This window comes from Macaca thibetana, chromosome 16 (genome assembly GCF_024542745.1).
Source record: "Macaca thibetana thibetana isolate TM-01 chromosome 16, ASM2454274v1, whole genome shotgun sequence".
Classification (NCBI taxonomy): domain Eukaryota; kingdom Metazoa; phylum Chordata; class Mammalia; order Primates; family Cercopithecidae; genus Macaca; species Macaca thibetana.
Window position 1 is genome coordinate 8,467,257 of NC_065593.1, and position 24,512 is coordinate 8,491,768.

The 24,512-nt window shown below is 41.8% G+C and overlaps 1 protein-coding gene across 3 annotated transcripts in view; it reads right to left on the reverse strand.

Moving 5' to 3' along the window:
* Positions 1 to 24,512, reverse strand: part of ARHGAP44 (Rho GTPase activating protein 44) — a 202,065-nt gene that overhangs the window by 83,351 nt on the left and 94,202 nt on the right. For all 3 annotated transcript variants that reach the window (XM_050765615.1, XM_050765614.1, XM_050765616.1), the window contains exons 2-3: positions 14,009 to 14,048; positions 12,173 to 12,277 (exon numbers count right to left, since the gene is read on the reverse strand). In XM_050765615.1, the coding sequence (XP_050621572.1) occupies positions 12,173 to 12,277; positions 14,009 to 14,048 (145 nt within the window). The remainder of the gene's footprint in view (positions 1 to 12,172; positions 12,278 to 14,008; positions 14,049 to 24,512) is intronic.

The window sequence follows — 24,512 nt, forward strand, 5'->3', positions numbered from 1 at the left end:
CCAGCCTGGCCAACACGGTGAAACCCTGTCTCTACTAATAATATAAAAATTAACTGGGTGTGGTGGCACATGCCTGTGATTCCAGCTACTCGGGAGGCTGAGGCAGCAGAATGGCTTAAACCTGGGAGGCAGAGGTTGCAGTGAGCCAAGATTGTGCCATTGCACTCCAGCCTGGGCACCAAGACTGAAACTCCGTCTCCAAAATAAATAAATAAATAAATGAGGCAGCTATGGTCAAAAAAGAGAGAGAAAAGTGTTCACATGCAATTACAACCCAGAAAGAGTAAGCACCAAAATAAAGACACACTCCAAAAAAGATAGATGGCTGAAGAGCACATGAAAAGATAATTAACCCACCGGCCGGGCGCGGTGGCTCAAGCCTGTAATCCCAGCACTTTGGGAGGCCGAGACGGGTGGATCACGAGGTCAGGAGATCGAGACCATCCTGGTGAACACAGTGAAACCCCGTCTCTACTAAAACTACAAAAAACTAGCCGGGCGAGGTGGCAGGCGCCTGTAGTCCCAGCTACTCGGGAGGCTGAGGCAGGAGAATGGCGTGAACCCGGGAGGCGGAGCTTGCAGTGAGCTGAGAGATCAGGCCACTGCACTCCAGCCTGGGCGACAGAGCGAGACTCTGTCTCAAAAAAAAAAAAAAAAAAAAAAAAAAAGATAATTAACCTCATTAGTCATTAGGGAAACCCCAATCAAGGTCTCACTTTACACTCACTAAAATGGCTATAATAATATTAATACTTAACAAAACAAAAAAAATAAGGATTGGTGAGCATAAACCTTCATGCATTACTAGTGGAAGTTTAAACTGGTGCAGCACTGTGAAAGTGTACTTAGTATCTCAATAAGTTAAGCAGAATTATCACATGGTATAGCAATTGCACTCCTGGGTATATATCCAAAGTAACTGAAAACAGATGTTCAAAAAAGAGGTACACAAATGTGAAGAGCAACACTATTCACAACGGCCAAAAGGGGGGAACAACTCAAATGTCCACCAATGAATAAATGGATCAACAAAATGTGGTATGTCCATACAATGGAACATTATGCAGCCATGAAAAAGGGAATGCTGCATGCTATAATATGGATGAATCCTGAAGACATCATGCTAAATGAAATAACCTAGACACAAAAGGACACATATTGTGTAACTCTATTTAATGAAATATCCAGAATAAGCAAATTCACAGAGATAGAAAGTAGATTAGTGCTTGTCACAGGACTGCAGGGGTGAGTAAAATGGGGAAGGACTGCTTAAAGGGTATGTGGTTTCCTTTGGGGATGATGGAAACATTCTGGAACTAGATAGTGGTGGTAAATAGCCTGTTAAAACCACTGTACACTTTTAAGTGCTACATTTTATGTTACAGGGAGGGACAGACAAGCTGTGATAGGAGTTTAGCATGACCTGTTCCCCATGCTAAGTATGAAAGAGTTCTCTCCTTTCTGAACTAAGATCAGCCAGTACACAGACAGAACAAAAACAAGGTAAGAACCACTAGCACCTTCTCAGGTCTTCCAGTCTACATGGCTACAAAGGTAGTTCTTCAAATAGAAAGTGACTGAACTACACCCAGCCCAGAGCCTCCTGGTGTTAACACACAGAGAGTTTCCACTTATAATTCATTTACTAATCCAACATTTATGCAGGGCAGGCACCACACCAGTGATGAATAAAACTAGACACTGTTCTCATGGAACATTTTTCTTTTTTCTTTCTCTTTTCTTCTTCCTTCTTTTCTTTTCTTTTGTTTTGTTGTTTGTTTTGTTTTGTTTTTCGATACAAGGTCTTGCCCTATCACCCAGGCTGGAGTACGGTGTTGCAATCATAGCTCACTGAAGCCTCCAGCTCCTGGGCCCAAGCAATCCTCCTGCCTCAGCTTCCCAAGCAACTAGAACTACAGGCACGCACCCCGACGCCTGGCTAATTTTATTTCTAAATTTTTTGTAGAGATGGTGTCTCACTATGTTTCCCAGGCTGATCTCAAACTCCTTGGCTCAAGCAATCCTCCTGCTTTGGCCTCCCAAAGTGCTGGGATATCAGGTGTGAGCCACCACACCCAGCCACAGAACTTACTTCTAATGGTGAAGATAAACAATAAACATCATCATACCTTGCCCTAAGGTTACTCTTTCCATCTGGTTGTTCATTTGTATCCTTTATAATATCCTAACTGATAAATACAACTAAAGTGTTTCCCTGAGTTCTCCAAGCCATTTTAGCAAATTATCAAACCTGAGGAGGGGGTTGCAGAACCCCTAATTTATAGCTGGTTGATCAGAAATAGCAGAAGGCTAGATTTGCAACTGACATGCTAAGTAGGGGCAGTCTTGTAGGACTGAGTCCTTAACCTGTGAGATCTGACACTAACTCCAGGTATACAGTGTCAGAATAAATTGCAAGACACACAGCTGGTGTTCAGAGAGTTGGAGAACGGGTTGGTGTGTGGAGAAAATCCCCCCACACATGTGGTCACAGAAGTGTTATATAAGTGTAGACAAACAGAGTGTGTTTTTCAGAGAAGCAGGCATAATATTCCAGTTGTAGCCTCACAGAGAGGGCATAGCTTATGGTATTGGTTCTCAACCAGGGGTGATTTTTGTCCCGCTGGGGTCATTTGGCAACATCTGGAGACATTTCTGATTGGTACCGCATGGGAGATGCTATTGGCATCTGATGGGTAGAGGCCAGGGACGTTGCTAAACATCCTACAATGCACAGAACGGTCTCCTCCAACAAAGAATTACTAGGCTCAAAATGTCAATAGTGCCATGCTTGAGAAACCAGGTTTAATTTGCAAGTGTCTACAATGTCCCAGTGACAAGTCAGTGAAGATGCTTCGTCTTGAATGTCAGATGGTACAATCATAGGACTGATGAGCTCACATAAAAAGACCATTTTGGTTTGTGTTAAACATTCACAGTCCTGTGACCTGCCATCAGGGCAAGACTTCAGCGTTTTCGAATCTTTTTGAAATTGGACAGAGTGGATTTGCCTATAGTAAAGGGGACTTCTGACAGTCCAAGAGTTGACATCCTTTGAAGAAATACATCTACCAGAAGGTAAGTAGAGTTTTTCCAACTATGGAAAAAGACTAGCCAGATTATCCTGTCAGTGAGTAGAACAGAAAACTGTACCCAAGGGTGACCAAATGAATGAAGGTCAAGATCAACAAGACAAGACCAGCCACTGGAGGAACATGAGGTTGACTGGACTTCTGGAGGGAGGATGGAAAGGGGACAGCCAAGCAACCGTTCTGCAAAGTGCGACTGGAAAACACAGTTTGGAGTTACAGGGCTGGAGGCACCCTGCTCCTGAGCCAAGGAAGCTACATTTTCTCATTTTGAGTCACTTAACACCAGGACTAATGATTTTGAGATCCTCTTAGGTAGCAGAGACGACAGAATTAAGTGAATTCTCAATGGATGTGCTTTTTAATTTTAACAAGGAGCATAACCTTTCCCTCCTGCCCTTTCTCAATTCTCTATCATATCTCTTATAGTAAAAGAATTAATTCACCTGTAATCCCAGCACTTTGGGAGGCCGAGGCGGGTGGATCATGAGGTCAGGAGTTTGAGACCAGCCTGGCCAATATGGTGAAACCCCATCTCTACTAAAAATACAAAAAAAATTAGCCGTGGGTGGTGGTACACCCCTGTAGTCCCAGCTACTTGGGAGGCTGAGGCAGGGGAATTGCTAGAACCTGGGAGACAGAAGTTGCAGTGAGCCGAGATCGTGCCACTGCACTTCAGCCTGGGTGACAGAGTGAGACTCCGTCTCAAAAAAATAAATAAATAAAACTAAAAGATGCCAGAAGATTTATAGTAAAAAGTCTCTCCCACACTCACTCATCCCTCAACCACCTCATTCCCCTCACCAGAGACCGTGACAGTGACCAGATTTTGTGTATCCTTTCATAAATATTCTAAGCAGATTCAATTATACATACATGTGTGCGTCTGCTTTTAGTATTTCTCCCCACGTTAGCATACTCAATTTACACACCACTCTGTGCCTTGCTTTCCTTTTCACATAGAGATAGATACCTTTCATATCATTTCCTATCATTACATATGGAACTGTCTTGTTCTTTTATTTTAATGGCTACACAGATCATTGAATGAAGATGAGAAAATGTATTTACTCAAGTACCCTATCAATGGTGTAACTGTCACTCTAGGAGAGATGTTAAGGTGAATTTGAGAGCCTGGATTCCAAGGTGGGGGTAAGTTAGTGAAAATCAACATGAGTTTTTATTTGTGTAGATGCTTTAAGAATCAAGAAATTGGCCAGGCGCCGTGGCTCACACCTGTAATCCCAGCGCTTTGGGAGGCCAAGGCAGGCGGATCATGAGGTCAGCAGATTAAGACCATCCTGGCTAACATGGTGAAGCCCCACCTCTACTAAAAATACAAAAAATTAGCTGGGTGTGGCAGCATGCACCTGTAATCCCAGCTACTCGGGAGGCTGAGGCAGGAGAATCGCTTCAACCCAGGAGGCGGTGGTTGCAGTGAGCTGAGATCGCACCACTGCACTCCACCCTGGGCAACAGAACAAGACTCTGTCTCAAATTAAAAAAAAAAAAAAAAAAAAAGAATCTAGAAATTACAAGGACGTCACCAAATGACAAAAGAAAGGAATGCGTTAAGATGATATTACTTTCATAACAAAAGGGGGTAAGTGTAACCCCATAATCAAAGACAGTACGTAAGAAGAAGTTAATGAACTGTAATCCACAACAGACTACAAATGATTTCTATTTCTAAAAAGATTCCCTAAGGTGAAGGAACATTAACAGCTCAAGAAATGGCAGGCATTGTAGTAATCTCATATAACCTAAGATTGCTTCTAACTGAGACACTGTTTGCTTTCTCCCTCACACTTTGGTCGCCCCCATTTCAAGTATAATGACATCCAATCTTATACAAAGGCATAAGAATGATACAATGGACTCTGGGGACTCAGGGGAAAGGGTGGGAGGGGGTGAGGGATAAAAGAGTACACATTGGGTACAGTGTACACTACTCAGGTGATGGGTGCACCAAAATATCAGAAATCACCACTAAAGAACTTATTCATGTAACCAACACCACCTGTTCCCCAAAAACCTATTGAAATAAATTAATTAAATTTTCTTAAAAAAGGATATCCAGTCTTAGAAGAATTAAATTGCTGAAAGATCTAGAAAAGCTCCCAAAATCATTTTCCCTCCAGTACCAAGGATCCATACTGACACAGCCAGTCCCGATCCCTGGTAAATATTAGTGTCCAGGTAAAAAGATCTTAGCAAACTTCATGCTGGCCAGTGACTTTCAGAGACAAAGAGGAGCTATGAAAATAATTTTTTTCCCTAGCTCTAGAGTTCAGATAGAACCTTAAGAATTAAGGGAAGGAAAGACAGACTGTCCCAGGGTTTCAATATATAGTCAATCTGACATGTCTGAGTTAACTATTCTCTCTAAAATTATCTTGGGCATAAGCAACACAGTTTGTAGGATGACCCAGAGAATAAGCCTCATTCTAATATCCACCCCATTCCTACACACACACACACACACACTCTCTCTCTCTTTCTTTCTCTTTCTCTCTCTTTCTCTCTCTCTCTTTCTCTCTTTCTCTCTCTTTGTCTCTCTCTGTCTGTCTCTCTCTCTCTTTCTCTCTCTCTCTCTCTCATATATTCCCTATCTCTGAAAATTGTTGTCTACTGTCCTCTAATTCCAGGCCCAGGCAACCAGCTCTTCTGTGGTTCAGCCCCAACAAGACACACAGCCCAGGCTTGATGCTCTGGTCTCAATGGTTCTTAACAGCCACTCCAGCCTAACAGTGGGCCACTGCTAACAGCACCAGGTTACACTTCTTTAATATTTACTTAAGTTAACATTGTGCAAGGCATGTACATGCTTTACCTCACTGACCTCTCAAACAACTCTGCTGGGTAGGGAATTGTTATGATTCTGACCATTTTCCAAGTGAAGAAGCTAAGGCTTATGAGGTAATGAACTTGCCCAAGCTCAGGTTAACTTAGGAAGCGACAGAATTGGGCTTCACCCTTCGGTGGTCAGATTGCAGAGCTTAACCTCAGAATTGCCTGTTACAGAAGAGGAAGGGCATGCTAGTGTGGTAGGCAAGTTCTGTGCCTAAAATATTCACAGACCATCCATTCACGACACACATCTACTTGTATCATTGTCCTGTCGTGGCAGGTTCTTTCTTAGGCACGGAGAACAGAACTGATGGGGACACAAGATCCCTGGTCCCATCACAATGATGGAAATGATCACAGTGATTTCAGATACTAATGTGTGCTATAAAGAAAATAAAATACGGAGATGGGATTAGGGTGAGTGAGGAAGCAGACACATTAGGTGGTCAAGAAAGCCTCCTGAAAAGGTGACATCTGAGCTGAGAACTGAACAGGTTGCTGGCTTGAAATGCTGGATAAGAGCATTCCCTACGGACGATAGAGAAAGCACAATGGCTGAAGCGGAGAGTGAGCTAGGCATGCTCAGTACCAGGTGAGCACAGCTGAAGAACGATGACAGAGGGGAAGGAAGCCCAGAGCCAAGCTCAGAGATGCAGGTAGAAGACACATAGTGTCCAAGGGCCAAGATAAGGAGTTCAGATTTTATTCTACAATGGGAATCCCGGAGCAGGATTAGGCAGGAGGGTGACGTGACTGGATTTCCAATTCAAACACTGGTTCCTGCGGTTGCAGAGAAGGGAAGAGGAAGCAGGAGGGAAGGGTTTAGGGTGGAAGACGTGATAGGAGTCACTGTGTTCAGAAAGAACTGACAGCTGCTTAGACTAGGGTGGTAAATGTTGAAGCCAAATGGAAATTCTCTGGAGGAAGAGTCAGCAGGGCTTACTGACAGCCTAGACATGGGGCATATGGAAAGGAGAGAATAAAGAATGGTGTCTGGGATTTAGATGAGCAAGTGCATGGATTTACAGTACCATTCTCTACTGTTCTGCCCTCTTTGCTGGGTCCTCCTCCTGGTAGAGTGTGAAATGCTGCAGTTCCTGGGGTTCCTGATTCAAAAGCCATTTGTCTTCTCACCTGCATTTTCTCCCGAGGTGATCTCAGCAGCTCCAATGGATTCAACAGTCACTTGGGGTAGAGACCATGAAACCCCTCTCTCCTCTTCATATGGCCACATCCACTCAGTTATCAAGCCCTGATACTCTACCTCCAGGATCTACCATGGACACTGATTTTTCTCCCTTTTCAGGTCCTCATTGCATCTCACTGAAATTGTTCCCATCTCTGTGTAACTGGCCTCACTTCTGCCATGGTCCCACCCGTGAGTCCTTTATTCATACAATTTTCAACAAATCCGATCATGTCTCTCCCTGTTAAAATGTTGGCTTTCCTCTACTCTTAGGGATAAAGTCCAAACCCTCACCATGCCCTACAAGGCGTGATCCCGTCCTCTGCAGTCCCGCCCCATGCCACATCTTCCCCATTCTCTACAGTCTGGTCACTCTGGCCACCTTTATTTTTCTCAAAAATGCCAAACTTGGCCAGGTGTGGTGGTTCACACCTGTAATCCCAGCACTTTGGGAGGCTGAGGTGAGTAGATCACCTGAGGTCAGGAGTTCGATACCAGCCTGGTCAACATGGTGAAACCCTGTCTCTACTAAAAATACAAAACTTAGCTGGGTGTGGTGGCACATGCCTGTAATCTCAGCTACTTGGGAGGCTGAGGCAGGAGAACTGCTTGAACCCGAGAAGCGGAGGTTGCAGTGAGCCGAGATCGTGCCATTGCACTCCAACCTAGGCAACAAGAGTGAAACTTCGTCTCAAGAAATAAAAATAAAAATAAAACTACAGCTAAACTTTTTCCTATCTCTCGGAACCCAGCACATCTTGCTCCCTGTCTGAGAAGTGTGTTTACCCCTTTTGGTGCTGCTACCTTTTACTTGTCCTTAACGGCCACTTCCTCACAGAAACCTCCCACTATTTAATTCCTAGCAAGCGCTTCTTCTCAGCACTAAGACATGGTCTGAGTAGCAAATGCACTGTGAGTATGATGCCTGTCTCCCCTTGGGTGGTGAGCTTCTGGAGCACAGAAATCCTGCTCAGCTGACTCAGCACTTAGCATACACACCGCCTTGCATGGCAGACTTGGTGCTTTCTAAATATTTGCTGAATAAGGTGGAGAAACACTTTCACACAGTAGCACTTTATTTGTTGGGCATGACTTCCTAATGAGAAATGCAAGGACTTCAAAAAACTAAACATCTTCATTATATTAAGAGTCCTGGAAACCTAGGAACTAACTAGTTATTATCCAGGACTAAAGATGGCAACATGGAGGCCGGGCGTGGTGGCTCACGCCTGTAATCCCAACACTTTGGGAGGCTGAGGTGGGCAGATCACGAGGTCAGGAGTTCGAGACCAGCTTGGCCAATATGGTGAAACCCTGTCTCTACTAAAAATACAAAAATTAGCTGGGTGTGGAGGTGGACGTCTGTAATCGCAGCTACTCGGGAGGCTGAGGCAGGAGAATCGCTTGAACTCAGGAGGCGGAGATTGCAGTGAGCCGAGATGGCACTACTGCACTCCAGCCTGGGCGACAGAGCAAGGCTCCATCTCAAAAATAAAAATAAAAATAAAAATAAAAAAAGATGGCAACATGGAAAGGTAATTCATATGCTTTCTATTCTTCATCCCACATAAGGAATCCAGTTGTACTCAGTACCCACAAGACAATAATGTTCTCTCTGTTCACTGAGATAACGTCAACAAAATCCCATTTGTATGCCTATCCACATCTGGCTGGCAGCCACAGCTTTCAGGGTAAAACTTTTAAAAGTGGTATGACAAAAGTTTAGGAGTTGGAACACACAACTAAAGAGCTACTGAGCTTGTTAAAAGAGAAATAACAAAAAGCAACTTACATGTGCTCAAGTAGCAACTTACATGTGCTCAAATAAAAAGCAGAATATTGCATGGATCCCCATAAAGTCTCTTCTGAACCTGAGATTCCAAGACCCACACTCTCCCTGTGATTGTCCATCTCTGGACCCTCTCACAACATTTAACTTCCAAGACAGCGTCTGTTCATTCACTCCCTCCCTCCCACCCCACCTTCCCTTTACCTGATCCTTTTCATTTTATTTCTTTTCCTTCTCACCAATTGCTCCGATCTTGACATATCTCTCTACTTAATCATGACAAAGAACTGGATATGCATCTCACTATTTGAGGTGATTTATAAATGTCATGTTTCCTATCACATCTCTTAATGTATTTAGAGAAAAACTGAAAAAAAAATGAGTTTGGAAATTTTTTCCCACAGTTCTTTGATTGTTTCATATTTTAAATGGCTCTTTGACTTTCAGACCATTTATTCAGATATATGATGACAAGGAAAGATGGATCAGCATAAGAAATCATTGACAAAATCAAGCACTTAAAATCCATGCAGTGAGGCTGGGCACAGTGGCTCACATCTATAATCCCAGCACTTTGGGAGGCCTAGGCGGGCAGATCACGAGGTCAAGAGATCAAGACCATCCTGGCCAACATGGTGAAACCTTGTCTCTACCAAAAATACAAAAATTAGATGGGCATGGTGGCACGCACCTGTAGTTCCCAGCTACTCGGTAGGGTGAGGCAGGAAAATCACTTGAACCTGGGAGGTGGAGGTTGCAGTGAGCCAAGATTGCGCCACTGCACTCCAGTCTGGGCGACAGAGCAAGACTCTGTCTTTAAGAAAAAAAAAATCCATAGAGTGAAATCACTGACCTATAAGTGCTTGGGCACCTACTTCCACTGCAGACTTCTCCCAGTTTACACGTTTATCACTGCATGCACGTGACTGCAGCCTTCAGAGCCTGATAACAACCACTGTGTGTCTTCTCTAGTAAGAGAAGCCAGATAGAGTATGTCCTAGTTGGTGAATCATGGCCAGTCACAGCAAACCCATTTATCTTGGATACATATTCACCTTCTCAGCCTCCCTTGCCGCTAGAGAAACATACATGAAATTAATTCATGGTCTTAGCGCCCTCCCACTTCCTGCCTGTGATGTGGTTATGTGAAGATGTGATGCATGGAGCTGCAGCAGCCACATTACAGTTGTAAATGGAGGCCCAAGCGTCACATAGATGCTGACCCAAAGCTGCTAAATAAACCTTGGAACTGGCTACATCAGACATTTTGTTAAGTGAGGCAATTATGTGCCTTTTTCTCAAGTCTCTAGGAAGCAGTATAGTTATTAACCATTTTTTTTATTTTCTGTATTCAGATGCTTTGACAACATCTTGGACCCTTGCTGATCCTGAAGGGACTGCCCCTCCCAGACTAGGCAATTCCTAGAAATAGTAAACAACTCACCCACAGAATGCTTTTTAAATGCAAGCTTAATCTAGAGTTCACATTTCAACAACCTCCTCTAAAGGGCTCTCATACTCCAGGCCACTGTCCATCTGCCCTAATTACCCGACCGGGAGGTCAGGTCCCAGACAACTAGAAATAGTCCTTAATAATTCAAACTAATCAATCCTATATCTGCTGCAGACACCACAACAAAGGCTCTGGCCCACGGTCCTCTCTTTTACCTCCTGACCAACCCTGGAGCTTCCCCTGTGGCCCTCTGGGTGATGTGGCCTGTCCCCTTCTCTTGGGAAGCATGAATAACTCTCTCTCCTTGGCAATCATCTCCTGATCTGCCTTTGGCATACCTCAAATGTTCTATCCACGAACTATACATCAGATCACTCAGGGACCCAAATGTCCCCTTACTGGGGATTCTCAATTCAGTGAAAACGTCACCAATCCAGGTAAATTCATCTGATCCCAGAAAAATAATGTTAGTACTAATCTGCTTACCAACACCAGAGGCCAAATTCAAGCCTCTGGTGGTAACATTCAGATGATACTCTCGATACCAAAACATACTGTACTTTGGACCAGTTATTTTAAAAATGGTGCCTCTTGGAACAACAACAAAAAAAGGACACAGATGAAAGGCAGGCTTGGCTCCAGCATCCCCATCCGGAACCGTTCCTGGAGTCCCCCATTAGATATGGGTTTGATAAAAGGGTTTCATGCCCAAAGTCGTTTTGCAAACTCTCCCTTCAGACAGTTCCCCTTGCTGAATTCCTGATACGTACAGAATTATTTCTATAGATATTTTTCAGAGCTGTGAAAGTTTTATTTATACACACACAAATGATTCCTGCTGGGAATATTAAGAAAGAAGAAACCAGGGCTTGGAAAAAAGAAAGAAATGACTGGTAGGGCAAGCAGAGCAGGTTTTTGCACTGCAGCAGTTGCTGGGAAGAAGTATTGTGGCACATTACATGACAGTCCAACAGAAATGAGGCTAACATAAGCCAAGGGTATCGGGGGACCAAGGGGATGCGGAAGTCAGCAATAACCGCAAGTCAAAAAAAAAGAAAAAAGTCTAAAAGATACCAATCGTGTAGATTATAAACTCAAGGAAGAAGGAAGAAAGCCTAGGTTGCATATCCCTTGTAATAAAGCCAAGTGAATGTCTAAGAATATCTTTTAATCTTTGGTGGGGCTGAGAGGCATGGGGTCAAGAGGAAGGTAAACCTACAGAGGCTGCTCATGCCCAGGACTGTTGAAATGGAATCGCATTATACAATGCCTGTTATTTCTAATGTGGCTTATAGACAAAGGCATTAGAGAAGCTTTACTTAGCAGGCTCTTTTTATTGTGTCTCATTATAGCGAAAACAATTTTCAAGGGCCTTTATAGGTCACTTGTAACCTCTAAAACCACAATATACTTTTTTTCCAAGAGATCTTAAGATGCTATTGAGGCAAATGCAATCTATGAATGAGCTGAATCGGGGTTCAGATATCCATCAAGGATAAAACTTCCCTAGAGGTGAGATCTCATGCACGCCCGTCTTCCCAGTTGCTCCAATCTGGGGAGGACAGGGAGAGGACCTCACCTTGCCTGGGGAGGGCAGGGGATGCTTCAGGCTGGGCTAAAGAGCGAGAACAATAGGGAGGGTTGTCAGTCCACAGAAAACAGAAAACAGGCAGCTAGAGCTGCTGAGTCAATTCTCAGGCACGTAAGCAGCTACATAAACAGCTACATCCAGGGGGGTCACAGGAGTAGGACCGTTGTCCTCAGTAGGCAAGATTTCAGCTCCCCGGGGCTGGGAGGGCACTTACGGAGCGCTTGTCAGCCTCTGCCCCTTGCTGGCCCTGCAGACATGCGGTGAGCTTCTTGTGCGTGCTGTGGGACACCTGTTTCACCAGCTCCAGACGCTTCTCCACCTGCAGAGAGAAGAGCGGGTGGTGCCACTGAGAGAGCGCAAGGTCAGGGGAGGAGGGATTGTGGGTGGGGACAATCACAACTCATGTTTCCATGAAGATAAGCACTCCCGGAGAGGCAGCTTTCTTTTTTTTTATTATTATTATACTTTAAGTTCTAGGGTACATGTGCACAATGCGCAGGTTTGTTACCTATGTATACATGTGCCATGTTGGTGTGCTGCACCCATTAACTCGTCATTTACACTAGGTATATCTCCTAAAGCTATCCCTCCCCCCACCCCCCACCCCATGACAGGCCTGGTGTGTGATGTTCCCCATCCTGTGTCCAAGTGTTCTCATTGTTCAGTTCCCACCTATGAGTGAGAACATGCGGTGTTTGGTTCTGTTCTTGCGATAGGTTGCTCAGAATGATGGTTTCCAGCTTCATCCACGTCCCTACAAAGGACATGAACTCATCCTTTTTTATGGCTGCATAGTATTCCATGGTGTATATGTGCTACATTTTCTTAATCCAGTCTATCATTGACGGACATTTGGGTTGGTTCCAAGTCTTTGCTATTGTGAATAGTGCCATAATAAACATACATGTTATAAAGACACATAGATGTATGTAAATTAAAGCTCCATAGGGTCTTCTCGTCTTATTATTTCATGTCTGCCTCTTCATGGGCAGGTCAATTTCACTGGTTGAAAGTAAGAGACAGTTAAACCCTCGTGATGCCATTCACGCAAGTCCCTATTTAAAGAACAAGTGATTAAGCTACCTTTGCACAGTCAGGGTACCGCAGCCGTTGAACATGTGTCACTGGGCAGGCAGTGCCTCTAATACTAGCAATGCTAGAGGTGATGTTTTTGGTAAACAGGCGGAGGTTAAGTTTGCCGAGTTCCTTTTACTTTTTTAAATTAACATACATCTATGTGTCTTTATAGCTGCATGATTTATAATCCTTTGGGTATATACCCAGTAATGGGATGGCTGGGTCAAATGGTATTTCTAATTCTAGATCCTTGAGGAATCGCCACACTGTTTTCCACAATGGTTGAACTGGTTTACAATCCCACCAACAGTGTAAAAGTGTTCCTATTTCTCCACATCCTCTCCAGCACCTGTTGTTTCTTTGACTTTTTAATGATTGCCATTCTAACAAAGAACTTAAACAAACTTACAAGAAAAAATCAAACAACCCCATCAAAAAGTGGGCAAAGGATAGGAACAGACACGTCTCAAAAGAAGACATTTATGCGGCCAACAGACACATGAAAAAATGCTCGTCATCACTGGCCATCAGAGAAATGCAAATCAAAACCACAATGAGAGATCACTTTTAAAGCTGGAGAACTGGAGGGGCAGGGATCACAGACTCCAGGACCCTTGGGCTAACCGTGGTGAAATGACTTTAAACCTCTCCTGAAAGAGCTTAACCCAAAACAGTATTCATCATGCAAAGTACAGTCCTAAAAGATAAAAAAACTTTTCTCCCAACAGTTTGTAAGGAGCAGCTAGAGCAGTTTGAACTGCATTGGGGATGGCTTAGTTTTTTGGGTTTTTTTTTTTTTTTTTTTTTTTTTTTTTTTTTTAATGAGATGGAGTCTCGCTCTGTCGCCAGGCTGGAGTGTAGTGGCGCGATCCTGGCTAGCTGCAACCTCTACCTCCTGGGTTCAAGCAATTCTCCTGCCTCAGCTTCCCATATATCTCTGATATCTGTGAGCCGGTGTCAATGGCCGCCTTACCTGAAGAAGGTCTTCACTCAAAACTTCCGTCTTTTCAGCCCTAAAAAGAACATTGAGAAATATATCAGTAAGAAAACTAACAACAGAGCCTCATAATTACTCCCCAATCTCTTCAATTAAGGCGGTACCAGAAAAACAGAGACATGAGTAGCAGAAACATTTAAGAAGAGCACAGATAAAACTAGAATTTACTAGGAAATTTAAAAAACCAACATATCAGCAAACACAGCAAATCAGATGCCCTGAAGACTTTCCCGCTATAGATTGGAACCTGGATTCATGACAACAAATGTATGCCTTTGTTCCCAGACACATACATATTTTAAGCATCAGAATTAAGGTTTCTCCAGCCATAACCCTTGGCCTCCCCCAAATAAGTAAGCTAATGTAGCAGAAATCTGAGAAAGGATCAATTAACAACAAACACAGAGACAGTGTTGAATCCTGGCAACTAATGCAAATGCCACCACCATGGTCTGGCAACCAAGTGTTAGGTCCACAAGAAAGTGGAGGGCTTGAACCTGAAACTTCTACATTGAGACAACCTGGATATTGGAGGAATTGGACCCAGCTAACCCGTTAGCACCGCCTGCCTCATGTTAGAGGAGAGTGCTAATTCTCTCAGGAACAGAGCATTCTAATTCAATGCTCTCTCTCTCTCTCTCTCTCTCTCTCTCTCTCTCACTCTCACTTTCTCTAACATGCACACACACACTCTCTCTCTCACACGCAAACACAGCAAATTTACATGAAAACAAATCATCAAGATTTAAAAGTACAGAGAAAGAAGAAACGACATATGAGAAGTCTAAAGAATTTCGACTATTGCAATGATCAAAGACTGCAATGCATGTATAAAATATCAAAGAACAAATGACATATTAAAAAATAAGCAGTAGGACTTCTGCTTCCACGAAGAAGGAGTGAATGTATTGTAGCAATTCTTCCCACTCACACAACGAAAAACCTACGATAGTATAGAAACACAAGACCCCGAAAAGGAGAAGGAAGGCATACTGGCTGGGAACCTTCAGAATAACATGGTAAAACTGTTGTCCTTCACATGTCTCAGCCTTGGAGCTTAAGAAACTAGCAACAGCAACACCTAAAACACCAACAGGCTCAGACAAAACAAACCCCAACAAAAGCCTGGTCTCTGTAGACAAAGGACCAAGAAAGGAACAGCTGAGCAAGACAGACACTTTTTAGAAAACTGCTCACTGCAGCCAACACCACATAAAAGAATTGTGTCGTATTCCACCCACGCCAACAAAAGCTGAGTAGGGAGCCCTGACTTCTACCCCTGCCAGGCTGTAACAAGCACCCAAGCCCGTGCCCCTCATCAGTGTGGGAGCATCAGAGAACACTGAGACACATAAAGACAGCATCCATCCCTAGGGAGTGGGAGCATCTATCACTACTAGGCAACTGACAAAGTCCATCTTCCTCTGCTGCAGGAGCAGTGGAAATCACATGGTCACCTGGACACCCACGCCCATGTGGTGATAATGAAGCTTCTCTTCGCCTTCCCATTGGGGTGATGTCACAGGAGTCCTAGTGGACAGACAGGACTCTTGCCAATGCCCAGCAGTAATGAGGCCACTCCCTTCTGCAGTATTAGTGAAAGCCAAGTAGGGAGCAACAATCAGACACTCATAACCACCCCGCCACCAGCCACTGAGGTATCAGTGGAGGCCCAGTAGAGAACCAGAACTCCCACACCTACCCAGTATTAACAAGGAGCACCTCCATCTTTGAAGGGTCAGTGAAGGCCAGCCAAGTGGAGAACCTGGACTTCTACCCCAACTCATCAGAAACAAAGCAGGACTCCTGCTCCCCCTGCTAGAGCAGCATCAGAGGAAGCCAGCTCCAAGACAAAGTTTAAATGAGATCCAGAGTCGCATAATATAATAGCCATAATATCCAGACTTCAATTACTCATCACACCAAGAACAAGGGAAAAAAAAAAAAAAACTCAAACTGAAAGAAAAAAAGACAATAGATTCCAATTAAAGTATTCATCATTAAAATGCTTCAATGTGGCCGGGCGCGGTGGCTCACGCTTGTAATCCCAGCACTTTGGGAGGCTGAGGTGGGCGGATCACAAGGTCAGGAAATCGAGACCACAGTGAAACTCCGTCTCTACTAAAAATATAAAAAATTAGCCGGGTGTGGTGGCAGGCGCCTGTAGTCCCAGCTACTCAGGAGGCTGAGGCAGGAGAATGGCGTGAACCCAGGAGGCGGAGCCTGCAGTGAGCCGAGATGGCGCCACTGCACTCCAGCCTGGGCTACAGAGGGAGACTCTGTCTCCAAAAAAAAAAAAAAAAAAAAAAAAAAATGCTTCAATGTGTAGTAATAAACATGCATAAAAGAAATAGGAAGTCTCAGAAAGAAAATAGAAGATATAAAAAAGAAAAATTTTAGATCTGAAAAATATAACAATCTAATTAAAAAAAAAGTTGATGGGTTCAACAGCAGAATGGAGGGGGTAGATGAAAGAATCAGTGAACTGGAGGAAGCATAATAGACATTTTCCAATCTGAACAACACGGCAAAAATAGACCAAACAAATCAACAAACAAAAAAAGCCCCAGGGACCTGTGGGCCTATAACAAAAGATCAAATATTTTATGTCATCAGAGTCCCAAAAGAAGAGGGGAAAAAATGGTAGCTATATTAGACTAAGTTGGCCATGATAAAAAAGTTAAAAAAAGATAGGCTAAAAAATACTCAAAAGAAATAAGGCTAAAAATGCCCCAAATGTGGCAAAAGACACAAACCTACATATTTGAAAAGCTGAACAAACCCCAAAGAGGATAAACATAAAGAAATCCTCACCAAGACACATCATGGTCAAACTTCTTTGGTCAAACTTCTAAGAACTAAAGACAAATCTTGAAACCAAGGTGCAAGAAATGATACCTTAACAATGGAGGAAAAGCAATTAGAATGACAGCAGATTTCTCAAGAAAAATGGAGACTGAAAGAAAGTGGCACATCATTTTTCCAGGGTTGAAAGAAAGAAACTGTCAACCTAGAACCCTTTAGCTAATGAAAATATGCTTCAGGAATGAAGGGGAAATCAAGACAATCTCAGATATACAAAAGTTAACAGAATTTATCATCGGCAGGCTTCCTATTGCTAAAGAAAGTTATCTAAAATCAACCCAAAGTCTGGGCGCGGTGGCTCACACCTGTAATCCCAGCACTTTGGGAGGCCGAGGCAGGTGGATCACCTGCAGTCAGAAGTTCGAGACTAGCCTGGCCAACATGGTGAAACCCCATCTCTGCTAAAAGTACAAAAAATTAGCCAGGTGTGGTGGTGTGCGCCTGTAATCCCAGCTACTTGGGAGGCTGAGGCAGGAGAATCGCTTGAACCTGGGAGGCAGAGGTTGCAGTGAGCCAAGATCATGCCACTGCACTCCAGCCTAGGTGACAAGAGTAAGACTCCATCTCAAAAAAAAAAAAAAAAAAAAAAAAAAAACCCAAACATGATAAAAGAAGGAAACTCTAAATACCAGAACTGGGGAAGCTATCACTCAAACTGGTAAAATGATGACAGTAGTAGACTATGGTAAGTTATGTATATGGTATGTAACATCTACAGCCACCTCAACAATACTGCTATGGTTTGGATGTGTTCCACAAAGTTCCTATGATGAAACCTTGATCTCTAAAGCAGCGGTGCTGAAAGGTGGAGCCTAACGGGAGGTATATGGGTCACGGGGACACAACCCTCAATGAATTAATACTGTCATTGTGGTAGTGTGTTCATTATCATGAGGGTGGGTTTCTTACAAAAGGACAAGGTGAGCTCCCTCTTGCTCTCTCCTGCCCATGTGATGACTTCAATCATGTTATAATGTAGCAAGAAGGACCTTGCCAGACGCTAGCTCCTCCATCTCAAACTTCCCAGCCTCCAGAACTGTGGCCAATAAATTTCTGTTTTATTACAAATTAGAGACCATGGTATTCGCTTATGGCAGCACAAAGAAAATTGGTACCAGAGAGTGAGGTACCACTATAACAAATACCTGAAAATGTGGAAAAAGCTTTGGAACTAGATAGTGGACACAGACTAGAAGAGTCTGAAAAAGCGGGTTAGAAAAAGCCTGCATTGCTGTGAACAAAGAGTTAAGGGTGATTCTGGTGAGGGCTCAGAAGAGAAGAGCTGTATGAAGGGTAAAACTTCTTAGAGGTTACTTAGATATTAATGACCACAATGTGGGTAAAAATATGGACAGTAAAGACCACTCTGATGAGGTCTATATGAGAATGAAAAATATCTTATTAGAAACTGAAGTAAAGGCCATCCTTTTTACAAAGTTATACAGAACTTGACTGAACTATGTCCATCCCCAAGGGTTTTAATGAAGACGGAACTTAAGAGTGATGAACTAGGATATCTGGTGGAAGAAATTTCTAAGCAAAATATTGAAGAATCTGCATGGCTTCCTTTAACTGCATACAGTAAGATGCAAGAGGAGAGAAAATATTTAAAGGTGGAATTTATGATTAAAAGAGAAGCAGAACGTAACCATTTGGAACACAAAAACGTCCCAAGTGTCCCCTTTGAGAAAGGGCTTAGCGTGGATAGAAGGAAGCCAGGTGCTATTCATCAAGGCAATGACAGAATGACCTGCAAGATATTTCAGAGATCTTTGAGGCTGTTCCTCCCATTACAGGCCCAGAGCTCTAGGAGGGCAGAATGGTTTCATTAGACTAGCTCAAGATGCCTTCCACGGGTTCACTGCCCAGGTACTCTGCTCCCTGCATTCCCGTGCAGTGCTCCTTGGTTATACCAGCTGTGATTCAAGTAACCCCAAGTGCAGTCTGGGCTGCTGCTCTCGAGAGAGCATAAGTGGTAAGCTTGGTGGTATCCATATAGTGCTAACTCTGCTGGTACACAGAGTTCATAAGCTGTGGAGGTATAAATTTTTGGAGCCCGGGCACAATGTTACATCCACCTAGATTTCAAAGGATGTATCAGACAGCCTAGGGATCCAGGCAGAGACAAGTCACAAGAGACATGTCACAAGAGTGGAACCACTACCGAGAGACCCTATTAGGGTGATGCCCAGCAGAACTGTGGGGTCAAAGCCACTGCAAAGTGTACCCACTAGTGGAGACATGGGGACAGGGCTGCCCCCAAACCCCAGAACTGTAGAGCTACCAGAACATAGCCCCAGCCTGGAAGAGCTCGCACAGGTTGAGCCCAGCAAAAACGTGAAAACAGGACTGCTCAAGGCTTTGAGGTCAAAACCTCCACCCATGTGCTCAAAAGGTATACATGGGGTAAAAAACCATTCTCCAGCTTTAAGATTTAACATTTTCCCTATTGGGTACTGGACTTGGAACCAGTTATCCCTTTCTTCTTGCCTATTTCTGCCTTTTGAGATAGGAACATTTATCCCATGCCTTTCCCTCCACGGTTTTTTAAAGTAGATAACTTGTTTTGATTTCACAAGCTCACAGCTAAAAGAAGTTTGCCTCAGGATGAATTGTGCCTTGAATCTCACCAATATCTGATCTAGATGAGATTCTGGACTTTTGAGGTGGTTTTGGAACCAGTTAAGATTCTGGGGCTATTGGGATGGAGCAAATGTGTTTTTCATGGTAGAAGGACATGAATTTTGGGGGTCAGAGGCAGAATGCTATAAGTTGAATGTGTCTCCTGAAGTTCCTGTGTTGGAAACTGGATTCCCAATGCAGTGGTGCTGAGAAGTGGGATCTAATGGGAAGTGTTCAGATTAATGCTGTTATTGTGGGAGTGGGTTCATTATCACAGAAGTGGGTTTCTTATAAAAGGACAAGGTTGGTCCCCTCTTGCTCTCTCATCCATGTGTTCCCTTCTGCCATGTTATAATGTTTGAAGAAGGCCTTCACCAGATGCTAGCCCCTTGTTGTTGGACTTCCCAGCCTCCAGAACTCTGAGAAAATAAAATTTCAGTTTATTATAAATTACTCAGACTGTGGCATTCTGTTAGAGCACGAAATGGAACAAGACAAACACAAGAAATACATCAATGAAATTCTCAAAAATGATAAATTAACTCATACAAATACAAGAAAAATAAAAGCAAGAAATGAAAAACAGAAAGAACAGAAAACAAAAAAATAAACAAAAATGGCAGATTTATGTTTAACATGTCTATAATTACATTAAATGTGAACAGCCTAAATATACCAATTAAAAGATAAGAACTAGAAGAATGGATTTTAAAATATGGTGTCTACAAGAATCTAATTTCAAATAAATTATACCAGCAGCATGAAAATAAAAAATTGGAAAAGACATAATGGAAGCTTTAATCCAAAAAGGCAGAAGTATCTACATTAATGTCAGATAAAGACAATTTCAGAACAAAGAAAATTACCAGAGATAAAGAGGAGCATGAAATAATGATAAAAAGGTCGAGCCCTAAGACACAACAATCCCAAATGTATATCCACCAAAAAACAGAGTTATAAAATATATGAAGCAAAAAACTGATACAATGAAAAGGAGAAATAGACAAATATACAACTATAGTTGGAAACTTCAACACCTTCTCTCTCAACAATTAATAGAACTAAATTTTAAAAATCAGCAACAATATACAAAAAATACAACACCTCCATTAACCAATAAGATCTAATTGATACCTACAGGACACTCCACCCAACATGAGCAAAATACATGTTCTTTTCCAGTTTCACGGAACATATACTAAGATAGACAACATCTGGAACTACAAAACAAACCTCAACTAATTTGAAAGAATGCAAGTCACATGCAGTTTGTTCTGTGGCCACAATGGAGTCAAATGAGAAATCAGTAACAGCAGGATAAGAAGAAAATTTTCAAACACGTGGAAACTAAACAACTTTTAAATAATCCATGGAGGGTCTCAAGGAAGATGTTTAAAACTTAAACTGAATGAAATAAAAACATAACATATAAAAATGTTGGGCACAACCAAAGTTGTGCTGGAAAAAAAATTATACCATTAAATCTATACATTAGAAAAGAAGAACAGTCCCAAGTCAATAAAAGATCCTACTCCAACAACCTAGAAAAAAGACCAAATGAAGTCCAAAGCAAGCAGAAGGAAGGAAATTATAAGCATAAGGGAAGAAAATAATGACTTTAACAAGAACAACAACAAAAAAAAACTAAAGAAACTCGATTAAAGAGCTGGTTCTTTGAAAAGATCAATAAAGTTTTAAAAATCTCTAGCAAGATTGAAAAGAACATTATCAACAATAGGAATGAAGCAGGGAATATCACTACATACCCTGTAGAAATCAAAAGGATGCCTTTGAAAAAACCTACACACACAAATTTGACAACTTCGATGAAATGGACTAATTCCTAAAAAAAACAAAAACAAAATGACCGCAATATACATAATATGAAATAGATCATTTGAATATTCTCTATGGCTATAAAAATTTGAATTTGTACTTTAAAAACTTCCCTGCAAAAATCTTTAGGCACAGAAGGTTTCACTAGATAATTCTACCAAATGTTTTAAAAAGAAATATCACCTATTCTAAACAATCTCTTCCAGAAAATCAAAGAACGCTTCTTAATACATTTTATGAATCTAATATTACTTTGATATCAAAACATGACAAAAACTAATTATAGACCAATATCACTCCATGAATATGGGTGTAAAAGTCCTTAACAAAATAAAAGTAAATAGGCTGGGCATGGTGACTCACGTCTGTAATCCCAACATTTCGGGAGACCAAGGTGGAGGATCACTTGAGGATAGGAGTTTGAGACCAGCCTGCATAACATAATAAAACCTCAACTTTACAAAAACAAAAGGAGAGAGAGAAAAAATTAGCCAGGCATGGCACTACATGCCTGCAGTCCTAGCTACTAGGGTGGCTGAGGTGGGAGGATCGCTGGAGACCAGGAGGTCAAGGTTCCATGTGAGCCATGATCACTCCTTTGTACTCCAGCCTGGAGAGCAGAGCAAGGCCCTGTCAATCAGTCAATCAATCTATCAGTCAATGCAAATAGAATTCAGCCATGTATAAAAATAATTTTTCACCATTATGACTAATTCACCATTATGAATAACAAAACAAGTGGGGTTTATTCCAAGGACAGAAAGTTGGTTCAACATTCAAATATCAATCAGTGTAATCCACTCACTGTATTAAAAGATTAAGGAAGAAAAACCACATGATCATAGCAATTGATGTAGAAAAAGCATTTGACAAGATTCAAAATCCATTCCTGGCAAAAAAAAAAAGTCTCAGAAAACCAGGGGTAGAGGGAAACTTCCTCAACTCGATAAATAACATCTACGAAAAAATCTATACTTTTGAAAGACTACATGCTTTCCTCCAAAACAGGAATCAAGCCAAGTGCATTTGCTCTTACCACTCATTCATCATGGTCCTGAAAGTTTAACTTAGTGTAATAAGACAAGAAAAGATAAAAAGCATGTAGATATGAGAGGGACAAATAAAAATGTCTCTATTTGCAGATGATAAAATAGTCTATGTAGAAAATGCCAAGGAACCTACAAAAACTAATAAATGGTTTCTGCAAGATTGCATGACATGAGATAAACACATAAAAATAAATTGTACTTACTAATAATGAACACATGAATACTGAAATAAAATATACCACTGGCAGTTTCTTTAAAAACACTTAGGTGTTAATCCATTAAAAAGTACAGAATTTGTAGGCAGAAAGGTACAAAATGCATATGAAATAAATAAAAGCAGATCTAAATAGAGAGAAAAAGCATGTCCGTGGTATTTGTACATGTCAAAGTTATCAATTCTCCCCAAACTGATCACAGATTAAATGCAATCCCAATCAAAATCTTAACAAGCTTATAGTTATAGACAAATTGGTTCTAAAATTGATATGACAATACAAATGAAATAAAGTTTTCTAGAAAGAAAAGTAGGACTCACATGATCCAATTTTAAGATTTAGTATAAAATTAAGTAATCAATCAAGAGAATATGGTCTTGGGAAAAAGAAAGAAACCCAGATCAGTGGAACAGAATAAAGAATATACAAAACAGACCTAGACAGATATAATCAGGGATCTCTGAAAAAGGCACAAAGGCAATTCAATGGAGGAAGGATAGTCTACCAAATTGCGACAGAACACATAAATAGGCAAAACTATGAACGCTGGCCCATTTGTACATCATTTACAAAAATTAATTTATAATAGATCATACACTTCCATAAAAAAGTTATAAAATATTTACAGGAAACAGAAGAAAATATCTGCGACCTTGGTTTAGACAATGGATTGTTAAGACATCAAAATCATGATTCACAATAGAAAAAACATGATACATTAGAATTCTTTAAAACTAAAAGCTTTTGTACTGTGAAAGACACTGTTAAAAGATGGAAAAGACAGCTCAGAAAGAGAGATAAATTATTTGTAACTCACATATATAAGAATTGTATACAGAACATGGAAAGAACTCTGAAACTTAACAATAAAAAAAAAAAATCCTATTTAAAATGGGCTAGAAATCTGAATACAAACTTTACCAGTGAAGACAGATAAGTGGAAAATAAGCACAAGAAAAGATGGTTCAACATTATTAGCCCCTAAGACAATGCAAATTAAGAGAAAATGAGATACTAGTATTTGAGTGACAACAAACACACACACACACACACACACACACACACACACTTCAAGTTCTGGACAATATGGAATAACTGGAACTCTCACACATTGCTGGGAGTTGGGCACAGCAAAATGGTACAGCCAATGTAGAAAACACTTTGGCAGTTTGTCATAAACTTGAACATACACTTGCCATATGACCCAGCAAAGCCACTCTAGAGAAAAGAACATTTATTTTACACACACACCCACACACACACCCCTACTTTGTGAATGTTCACAGAGCTTTATTTTTAATACTAAAAATCTGGAAGCAACTCAAATGCCCTTCAACAGGTGAATGGATAAACTAGAGAATAGGCGTATATGACAGAATATGCTCAGCAGGTGCTGGGCGCGATGGCTCATGCCTGTAATCCCAGCACTCTGGGAGGCCGAGGTGGGCAGATCACGAGGTCAGGAGTTCGAGACCAGCCTGGACAATATGGTGAAACCCCATCTCTACTAAAAATACAAAAATTAGCTGGGCATGGTGGCACGTGTCTAGTCTCAGCTACTCGGGAGGGTGAGGCAGAAGAACCGCTTGAACCCAGGAGGCAGAGGTTGCAGTGAGCTGAGATTGTGCCATTGCACTCCAGCCTGGGCGACACAGTGAAACTCCGTCTCAAAAAAAAAACAAAAAACAAACAACAACAACAAAAAAAGCTTAGCAAGATAGAGGAATGGACCATTGATACATGCTACAACATGGATAGATGTCAAACCATTATGCCCAGTGTAAAAAGCCAATCCCCAAAGGCTGCATATGTACTGAATGATTCCATTTATAAGGCACCCTGGAAAAGCTAAACCATAGGGATGGAAAGCAGCGCAGTGGGTGATGTAGATGG